General features: G+C 44.0%; 1 protein-coding gene across 1 annotated transcript; it reads left to right on the top strand.

Moving 5' to 3' along the window:
• The first annotated feature begins 346 nt into the window (after positions 1-346).
• LOC127186425 (tripartite motif-containing protein 60-like) lies at positions 347-1567 on the top strand. Its single transcript, XM_051142802.1, has one exon. It carries the CDS (start codon positions 347-349, stop codon positions 1565-1567), a length of 1221 nt encoding a protein of 406 aa, XP_050998759.1.
• The last annotated feature ends 9642 nt before the right edge of the window (positions 1568-11209 follow it).

Here is an 11209-nt window from a genome sequence, read left to right as displayed (position 1 = left end):
AGGGTGTTTTAATACACTGATAATTACAGTCTAATTTTTAAACAATCTCTTGTTTCGCCCATAGGAAGGATTTCTTTCCTGGAAGGTGAGGCACGTTTCCTGAATAAGAAAAACATTGCTTGTCTTCAGCTCTCAGCTGGGAAAACAACAACCTAGCTAGCCTTTTCTGATCTACAGGAGGCTGTGGACGCCAGACTCTGTCAGCTGCCTCTGGTGTCAGGGTATAGAGGCATCCCCTGGTTTGTCGAAGCCAACATCAACAAGGTAGTGGTGAGTGTCCCAGATCTAAGGGAGGACAAGTGATTGCTGGTTTTAGCTACAGAGCATCAGGCCTTTGAGAAGCAACATGTCCTCCCCTTCATCTTTTTCTCAAGGCTCAGTGGAGCTTGCAGCAAGGCTGGCTGTCCTCCAAGCAGAGTCTCGCTGTCCTGTCTGTAAGGAATACTTCAGGAACTCAGTGACCATGGAGTGTGGGCATAAATTCTGTCTCTCCTGCCTCAGTGCATTGCAGAAGGATCCGAAGGGTAGTTTCCCCTGCCCTTCTTGCCACTTTAACAGTCCACAGAGCAGCTGTTGCCCCCGTCACACAAACCACTTTGATTGGTTCCTGGAGAATGCCAACCTCTGTCATTGGAAACAAATTGATTGTTACATTAATCTGTGGAAGGAGAAAGGGGAGTCAATTGAGAAAGCAATTGCCACACAAAGGCGAACATTGTTAGAACTGAAAAAAAGATCGGCATACAAAAGAGAAGTAATACAGTCTAAATACATAGAATATAGGTTCTCTCTCCAGTACCAACAAGAGAACATTCTTAGGCAGTTACAAAGTGATAAGATGGATGGTATAGCCAAACAAAATGAAAATCTAGTGAATCTCTCAGATCACATTTCTTTGTTAAGGCGTATGTTGGCAGAGGTAAAGAGCGAGTGTGAAAAGTCAGACCTGGCACTGCTGGCAAGTGTTAATGATTCACATGAGAGATACAAAGACTTAAAACGCCCTAGGACATTTTCATTTACCTTGAAAGAGTATGGCTTCCAGTTTCCCCAAAAGTATCCTGCCTTGGACAGAATTATCCAGCGATTTCAAGTTGATGTAATTCTGGATCCTGAAACAGCAAACTGTAATATGCAAATCTCAGAAGATAGAAAATCTGTGCACTATTGGAATAAGCAAATGCTACCCAATAGCCCAAGAAGATTTCAGCAACCAGTTGTTCTGGGGTCTGAGGGATACAGTTCTGACAGACAATACTGGGAGGTAAATGTGGAAAGAAAGTCCAAATGGATCCTGGGAGTCTGTAAAGAGCCTTTTCCCAGGAGCAGGATTACAGCCAGTAAAAATGAATGGTTCTCAGTGCAGGATGGAGTTTGGGGAGTTGCTCTTGAATATCCTAAAAATTATGTTGCATTGGGCCATAAGAAAGTCAACTTTATGCCAAATGGAGCACCTATGAGGATTGGAATTTTTTTAGATGCTGTAATGCATGAGGTTTCATTTTATAGTTTGAGTGACAGGTCTCCTCTGTACAGTTTTAGTGACTTGCCTAATGGCACATTTTAGCCTTATTTTCACACTGGATATGAAGCCCATTCTCTGAAGATCTGCACAGTCACAGATCTTAAATGATGATAAGACAGAACCACCAATGAATAGAGTCATCAGGGCTGGGTGATATTATTTTGTTATTTTTTGTTTTCATTATGTCAGCCACAATACTTATTCTGTTTTTAATCTGCTTCAAGAAGTTTTAAGAAGTTAGAGTACCTAATTTATAAAGCATGGGCCCAATTAAAAAGTGCTTTCCTGATGCTTAAAGTAATTGAAAAGCATGTGCCACTCCAGGGTAATTTAGATAAAACCTCATTGTTGTCAGTCCACACTAATCGCCTACATATTTTCCCTTTAATACAAATTAAGCCTTTCACTCGCTGCTTGAAAAGCCATCTTTCCATTGTTCCTGTGTTTCCACTCTACACTCTCTGCAGTCAGAGTCACTACCCAAAGACCTTGAACTTTCATCACTGTTTATCAGACTAGGCTTGGACACCATTTATAAGTTTCCCCCTTATAAGGAAAGAGGAGATGCACCTGCCAGTTGGAGGGCTAATGAGAAAAATGGGGAGCATCAGGCTGACAGTGAGATTGAGGAAAAAGAAGAACAAAGTGATGGTGAGGACGAGGATGATGTGGAGGAAGATGTGGAGAGTGGAGCAACTGTGTGCAAGCAGGCAGCTGGTGGTGGGCAGAATGGTCGACGCCAAGAAGCAGAAGTCTAATGAAGTATCTGGAAAGCAACAAAGGAAAAGGTCATTTGACAGGCCACTGTGATCTAGCTGTTTTCCACTTCCTGTCCTTGAATCTCAGCATGGTCACCTTTAAGAAGAGAAGCAGGCCCACCTCCCTTGTTAGATAGTGCCACCCACAGATGGAGTGTACCACCCATCACTCCAGCAAGACCACAAAGGGAATTTGCAACAAGATCAGGGGAGGAAATGAGCCCAAACTTGCAAGTCCCTGCCTCCCCCTTTTTTAAAGGGATTATTTGAATTTTTAAAATTTGAAATTAATGTTTTTGTACTTGTGTTACAGTCAGCCATTTTAAATGGTGACTAGTCACCACACCATCACTGAGAGTGTTCCCTGTCCTACTTCTCATTTAAAATCTCAAATATGGAAAAAACAACTCATTTAAAACAACAACAACACAATAATAACAACAACAACAACGTATTCCAAGCATTGCAGTCACTTGTCGCATATGCCTGGCTGTACCATAAATTGTTGATTTATATGAGATAGCTAAAAAAGCCAAAGATGGAAATATCTTTTCCCCCTTTTCCTATGAATTTGCTATATGTGTAACGTGTTTGATGAAATAATTTCTAACAATGGGAGTTAGACACACACACACACACACACATAATTAAAAATAAAACCTTAAGGTTTTTTTTTTTTTTAATGTAAAGAAAGCCCCTTTACTTATGGCCAACACATGTGCTCCTTTAAGTGGTCACTTTTCATTTTGTATAGGTCTTGCTATGTAGTCCAGGCTGGTCAGAACCTTGTTCTCCTCCTGTGTTTCTTCCAAGGACTGTACTGAAAGGTATATACTGACATTTGAAGTTAGGACCTGTCACCATTCATTGATTTCTCTCAGTGTTTCTCACCAAAATATGTGCCGCTCCCAGTTCTTTTCTTTTGCTTGCTTCCTTTCTCTCTTCCTCTCTCTCCTTCCTTCCCTCCCTCCCTCCCTCCCTCCATCTCTCTCATCCTTCCTTCTTTTATTCCTTCCTTCCATCCTTCCTTTCTTTCTTTTTTCTTCCTCCCTCCCTCCATTCCTCCTTTTCTTCCCTCCTTCGATATCACTGTGTGGAGTAGGCTGGCTTTGAACACAGGGAGCTACTGCTGCTGTCCTGATGACTGAGTTGGTCTGTTTTATTGGCTCGGCTATGGAAAATCAGCTCACTCACCATTTTCATCGCCACTTACATCTGTTCACGTAGATATACAATAAACCCTACATTACAGGTGGGAAGTTTGCCGGCCCGGGTACTGCAGGTACTAAAGGACTATCTCAGGTTAGAAGCCATTGTGAGCAACAGCCAGGCAAGGAAAGAAACTGTTGAAGCTGAGTATTGGTGGCACACCCTTGCAATCCCAGTAATTGAGAGGCTGAGTCTACATAGTCTCAAAACTTGTATATCCCTAAAAACACAAAGCTGTTGTGATAACCAGTGATACTATCTACACATGGTTCTTAGCCAGGAGTGTTATTGAGCAGTAGTGCTCTTGCCTGATATCTGTAAGGTCCCAGGTTCAATTTCCAGCACGCCAAAATATCTCTTCAAGAATGGATTTCAAATTTTGAGAGCCCAGTTTCAGTTGGATCTGCTCAATGGCACATGTGCAGAACCTAAGAATGCCTTGAGCTAGAGGCCAATTTGGGCAACATAACAGGGACTTGGTTTTATTTTATTTTTTCAAGATTATTTTTATGCATGTGGGTGTGTTGCCTGATTGTGTGGACATACACCATGAGTGTGTAGTGCCCACAGAAGCAGGGGAGAGCATTAGATCACCTGGGATGGAGTTAAAAGGCTTTTGTGAGCTACCTGTGTGGCTGGCAGTTTACCCAAATCTTTCAGAAGACCAGAACCAGTGTTCTCCTCAGACTCTGTTTTGTACTGTTTTGTTTCTATTATCGGATTGTGTAACTAGTCTGAAGTGGAACCTAGAGACTGTGTGTTACCACACAAAGCCCTGTTGCTGGAGGAGGGCCTTGTGCACTGTGTTTCCAGATGCTGGTTTCAGTGACTTGAGAACTGCTTAGTGTCCTGCCATGGACATTGTTATGTATGTTGAATCATCTCCTGTATCCATGTGATGTGAAGAATGCTCCCCAGTTACCCCCCAATTGCCTGATAAAGTTCCTGACAGCCTGGGCTGGGCAGAAGTTTAGGTTCCAGGGATTGGGGTCCAGAGACCATGAGGGAGGAGGAGGAGAAGGAACAGAAGATGTAGCCAGAGGAGGCCAGAGATGGAGAGGAGACAGGATGTTGTCATGGGATAACCAGGAGCAGCATATGGCCAAGATCAGCTTGCTCTGAGGACTGGGACAATGGAGCCAAAGAAGCCCAAATGGAGTATGTGCAAGTGTTTGGGAATTTGGATGGGAAGTAGACAAGATCATTTAGAGGGCTGATATCTGCCCAGCCCTAGTATTTTAAGGCTTCTTATAAATCTAACACGCTTCTGTATCTTTTGTTTGGAAAATAGATGGTTTATTCATAGCTGCTGCTATAATAATTTCCTGCACTTAACTAATATATACAGAATAATTAATTCATTTTATACCCTGCTTTTAAAATAAATGAGTGAATAAATAAATAAATGCTTGGAAATTGGTGCCTGGAGAGATGGTTCTGGGGTTAAGATAATGGTTATGCTTAAAGAAAACCAGTCCTTTACAGCAGTACACGGTAGCTCACAACCCTCTGAGACTTATGTCCCAGCGAGGCATGTCCTAATTTTACTCAACATCAATTACAGAGTAAGGCCCCAGAGCCAGCAGTGCCTGTGCTCACTGAGCCCCTGTCTTGTGCACAATGGACCATTAAGGAATGTTTCCCAGAGCACAAACTTAGGGCATCTCAAAGCTACAGGCTGAAACCAAGACACACACCTGCAAGGAACTGGAAGTCTACTGGACCTGCCCTAGCTCCATCCAGTTCTATTATCTCAGAATAAGACAACACTTCTCTGGGCTAGTTGGACAGAGAGCAACACCATCTCAGGCCAGGGGTGTTGAGCACCTTGGACTGGAGCCCCTGACTTTCCAACCTGAAACCTAGAAACTAGGTCTCTTGCAATCCTGAGCTCCTGGCTAAGAAAATCGAAGCTCAGCAGGCTGTGGTCCTAGGTCACACAAGGGCTCAGGGGCAGGGTTCCAAGTCTTAAAAATCCATACTCAAGAGTCACCAAACTAGGGAGAAGGCTCCCCTGAATAATGCTGAATAGTACCATGTGTTCATGACAAGGTACATGAAAGAGGTTGTGGATAGAGTTTAGACTCTGAACTCTTGCCTGACATCTGTGAAACCTTGGTGTGGTTCCCAGCACAAGCTGTGTGGATTCATAAGTTATATTTTATATTCAGTAACCACCATTTTAGAGGAGACACCATGTTTAAATTTGTGGATGCTTATTGAAATCATATTAGTTGTAGAGTTATACAGTCAAGCAGTGTTCTTTAAAGAACACTGTATGGATATATTATGGGAGTGGCAGGTGTACCAATACATGGGCAGAGACCAGAGGAGGATAGTAGGCATCCTCTTTCATTCTTTCTCTCTTCCTCAGAGGCGTGTCCTCTCCCTGAACCTGGGACTTGGATTTTGCATTCTTCTGTCTCCACTCCATGTGTTTCTCCAGGTGTTTGTATGGGGAGCCCATGTTTTTAGTGGGCTATAGATGGTCAACGTTGATCTTCATTACTGCACAGTGAGTACTTTAACCACTGAGCCATTTCTTTAGCCTGGGCTTTGCTTTAAAGAGAGGGCTTCACTATGCAGACCTGGCTGACCTGGAAGGTGTTTGCCTCCAACTCAGACACCCAGCTCCCTCTGCCTCTGCTGGTTTTAAATGGCTTTTTCCACTAAATCAACCCTTTTGTTGTTTTTAATGGGGGGGACCATCTTTTTACCCCAGATAGAGCAAAGAAAATTTCACCCTAATCTTGGACAACTAATGAAACAATTAAAGTTACATACAGGCATGTAGGTAAGAGTGTCCCTATTGGAGCACCCACAGCTTAAAAGATCATCAATAAAATCTCAACCTGCTGCCATTTCTTTAACCTCATAGAGTCTCCCACAGAGGGCAGGCCATATGATCCCTTTACTTTTCCATGACCAAAGGTTAAAACCCAATCTTGTGCAGATCTTCTGAGAGTAATTACAGATGCTGAGGATTTATGTAATCTTTAGCCAAAACTGAGATGGAATTTCTGGCCCTCCTGGCTCTGCCTCCAAAGTGCTGGGACTACAGGCAGGTAAAGCACAGGGCTTTTGAAACTTGAATTGTACACAGTTCAGTAACCTTAGTTTTTCAGTCAGATGAAAATGTGGCCCTCTGTTTCTACTTTTTAAAGTGAATTCCCTCTCTTTGATTTTGGGGTAACCTGATCTGTGTCACAGGTTGCCCCTCGTCATCTTGCTCTAAAACCACTCTAGACAGTAATGAGAAAATTACCGTTCTCTCCTATAGCCTTGTCAGAGCTCAAGATGCCAAGACTGGCCAGGAACTAACCACGTCACTCCGCACAGAGAACCTTGAGTGGATCTCTCTATGGCACTGAGTATCAGGACTATTGCAATCAGTGTCCTTAAGGCAACAGCAGCAGTTGCTGCTTTTACGAATAGACTGGGTGAGGTGTGGTGGAACACGCCTTTCATCTCAGGACAAGGGAATCCAGGTGTGGTTGAGACCAGCCAAAACCACCAAGTGAGACATTGTGTTGAGGTGGGTTGGAGGAGGCTGAGAAGGATCAAAAATAAAAGCAAGTACCTACTACAGAGTGAGCATGAATTCCAGTCCAGCCAGAGTGACATGGTGTGAACCTCTCTAAAAGGAGACTGGGAATGTTGATCATGGTAAAGAACTGGGTTAGCAGCCGGGCGTGGTGGCGCACACCTTTAATCCCAGCACTCAGGAGACAGAGGCTGGCGGATCGCTGTGAGTTCGAGGCCATCCTGGTCTACAAAATGAGTCCAGGACAGCCAAGACTACACAGAGAAACCTTGTCTCAAAAAAAAAAATTGGATTAGCAGGAGTGAGTTCCTAAGAGGTTCCTAAGGGTTCCTAAAAGGCAGCAAGGAGGGAGGAGGGAGAGAGGGGAAACAAACAAACATAAAAAACTCCAGAGGACCTGCAAGAAAAAAGAGAACCACCTCCTGAGGAATGAGTATTGTAATGGAAGCAAGCCTGGTCACACAAGGACAGGTATCAAAAGCTGGACATGATGGTGCCTCCTGTGACCACAGCACTGGAGGCAGAGGAGGCAGAGGAGGCAGAGGAAGCAGAGGAGGCAGAGGCAGAGAACACAGTGGCAGAAGCAGGCAGAGGCAGAATCACTGTAAGTTCAAGATCTGGGCTACACAGTGATTTTCCGGCCGGTTTAGTCTACAGTATCTGTATCAAAACTAACAAATGAACAAACTCCTGGAGACCAGAGAGTGCTTCGGTACCAGAGAACACCTGGGAAGCGGGTCTCCTGCTCCCACATCTACAGAGATCCCCAAGAACAGTGAAGCTGCAAGAGATCAATGGCTCCACCCCCCAGAGCAGAGGGCTGTGGGAAATTACCTTTTCAACTCTGCTAGGGTGAGCCAGCAATTCACTCCATAGTTATTCTTTTGACTTTCATTTCCTTTGTTTTACCTTAAACTCTTTCATGTACATCTCAAGATGTATATGCAAACTTTTGTATATTGTTCAGTTATGTTTAAGGTCTGTCCCTTCATCCACTTCAGCAACCAAGTAAACACCATCTGGGTCAGTCACCCGTCTCTTAATCTGCCTAGGCTTGTGTCTGGTGACATGGCGAATCCCTCTCACAAGAAATGGTTTAGAGAATTTTGACCATCATCAGCAACACTTCCAATCTTTTTCTATCACCATGGGAATCAGTTCATCACATAGACAAGATCCCAGGGTTAAAATTCATAACCTCTTAAAAGGGTGGGACACCAAAAAGGAGATGTCTCCGTTTTGGGAGGAAGTACTCCGATTAGCACCCTTCATGTTCACAAATATCATCTACAGCTCTTGAGCATGGGCGCAGATTACTGCTCTTAGCAGCCAGGGGATGATAACCTCTCCTAAGTTCCCGTTCACTTTAGAACTAATTCCTATGCTTACCAGCAGTTACAGACCCCACAGAAAATGCCGCTCCTCTCCAGTCGTCCTGCCTTATCTCAGATCTAACAACCCTCCTCACTTCCTGCCACGGCGAGGATGAGAACAATACCTACTCCTCACTCTCCTAAACACAACCACCACCCTCAGAAGCCCCCCAAAAAGATAAGACAAAAGCCAAACAGCTTTAGAGCTTCTCATGCTCCCCCCCCTACTATGGAGCAGGTTTGTAATTGCCATTATTCTATTAAAACAACAAAATTATCCCAAGTTAAAGGTACCTCTCCCCCTGTGTGGGACTCGGATTCAGAACCAGAGAATCAAGATTGGTGAGGTATTTGTCCTTCCTCCCCACCTGGCCCACTATTTCTACAATGGGAGGCCTATTTCAGAGACAAATGTATCCAACGGGGTTTCGAGAAATCAGGACCAAAGTGCTGCCCTAATAGGGCTTTAATGAGCTTTTGGCCAGGGGCCCTGCTCTTCCAGGCCACAACAGGCAGCCAGCAGGTTGTTTTGACCAGATAAGCTTCTGTGTGCTCCAAGCTTGGAATAAAATAATCCCACCCTCAGGGTCACAGGATCCCACCTTCTAACTGCGCTCTCTCTCTCTCTCTCTCTCTCTCTCTCTCTCTCTCTCTCTCTCTCTCTCTCTCTCTCCCTCCCTCCCTCCCTCCCTCTCTCTCTCTCTCTCTCTCTCTCTCTCTCTCTCTCTCTCTCCCACCCCACCCCCCAAAAAAAAACCAGGGAGATGCTTTATCTGATTTTTATTCTGACAGCCAAAACAAGTGTAGAGAGAAAGATTCTGCAGCCAGAGACCACCTCCTTAAAAATGTTCGATGGGAAGATGTGACGTCAGTCCATGTCTCAGCCATTCCTGCCCATACTCCTTTGTTAGTAATTGATATAAAAGACTGCTTCGTTTATATCTTTTTGCACCCTCAAGACTGTGGAAGGTATGGAGATTCCTCATGCTGGTGAGGATGTGGGGAGAGAGGAACACTCCTTCATTGCTGGTGGGAATGCAAACTAGTACAGCCACTTTGGAAATCTATCTGGTGCTATCTCAGAAAAATGGGAATAGGGCTTCCTCAAGACCCAGCTATTCCACTCCTTGGAATATACCCAGAAGATGCTCCAGCACACAACAAGAAAATTTGCTCAACCATGTTCATAGCAGCCTTATTCATAATAGCCAGAACATGGAAACAGCCTAAGTGTCCCTCAGTAGAAGAGTGGATAAAGAAACTGTGGTACATATACACTATGGAATACTACTCAGCTATTAAAAACAAGGAATTCCCGAAATTTGTGGATAAATGGATTGAGCTAGAAATGATCATAATGAGTGAGTTAACCCAGAAGCAGAAAGAATCAAATGGTATATACTCACTTATATCTGCATACTAGCCCAAGGGGCATGTCCCACAAAAGCCTTCACTTACTAGGAAACTGGGACAGAGGGGAAGGCATCCTATTGGGACTCTAAATGAGAGACGCATGGGAGAACAGCAAAATAAAAGGATCCAGAGGGTCCTAGAAATCTACAAGTAGAACAATATGATAGGCAGATTTGGGCCCAGGGTCCCGCTCAAACTAAGGCACCAGCCAAGGACAATACAGGAGGTAAACTTTAAACCCCTTCCCAGATCTAGCCAATGGTCAGAATATTCTCCACAGTTGAGTGGAGAGTGTGATACGACTTTCTCACGTGTTCTGGTGCCTCACATTTGACCATGTCCCCTGGAGGGGGAGACCTGGTGGCACTCAGAGGAAGGACAGCAAGTAGCCAAGAAGAGACTTGATACCCTATGAGAATATATAGGGGGACGTAATCCCCCTCAGGAACAGTCATAGGGGAGGGGAATAATGGGAAAATGAGGGGGGGGGGAGGAATGGGAGGATACAAGGGATGGGATAAACATTGAGATGTAACAAGAATAAATTAATAAAAAAAAAAGTAAAAAAAAAAAAAAAAGACTGTGGAAGGTTTACGTTTTCACTAGTACTCATGAACAAAGTGGGGACAGCCCTAGTTGAATTACCAACACTGAATAAAATGAGAAACGATGGTAAAATTGTACTATGCCGACACTGATGTGTGTGTGGTCCACACATGCCACCAGACTTGTGAGGAACAACATAGGCAGGAGAATCAAAATGCTCAAGGTTACCTCTGGCTAGTTAGTGTGAGGGCATCCTAGGATACAGGAGATGCTGTCAAAACTGAGCACAAGTTAAGCTGAGTGTGATGTACATACCTCAGCTGTGGAGGCTGAAGCTGCTGGACCTGAGTTCAAGGGCAGCTTAACCTACACAGGGAATTCTAGAAAATCTTAGGCCACATATTAAGACTTGTTCAGACTCCTATAATTATTGAATTTTGTATGTTTGAATTTTTTGTTTTTTGTTCAAAATATGAAATCTAAAATCAACTGTGGCCTAGATATGGTAGTGTAGACCTGTGCTTAGGAGAGAGAGGCAGGGGGGTCAGAAACATAGACAAACAAGCCTATGTTGTAGGAGACCTCAATGTGTGTGTGGGGGAGTGGCATGATGGCACATGCCTTTCTCACAGCACATAGGAGGCAGATCTCTGTGAATTTGGGGCCAGCCTAGTCTATAGAGTGAGTTCCATGACAGCCAGGGCTAAAGACCTCGTCTTGGAAAAAAAGAAAAGACAGAAAGATAGGAAGGAGGAGATTGTTTGTTTAGATTAGCTTTGTAAAGAGAAAATACTTGATTCACTAATCTGTTAGGGTTCCAGTGAGCTGCTGAGGAAATCCT

Source organism: Acomys russatus, unplaced genomic scaffold, assembly GCF_903995435.1.
Source record: "Acomys russatus unplaced genomic scaffold, mAcoRus1.1, whole genome shotgun sequence".
NCBI classification, from domain to species: Eukaryota; Metazoa; Chordata; class Mammalia; order Rodentia; family Muridae; genus Acomys; species Acomys russatus.
This window is presented reverse-complemented; position numbering and strand designations above follow the sequence as displayed.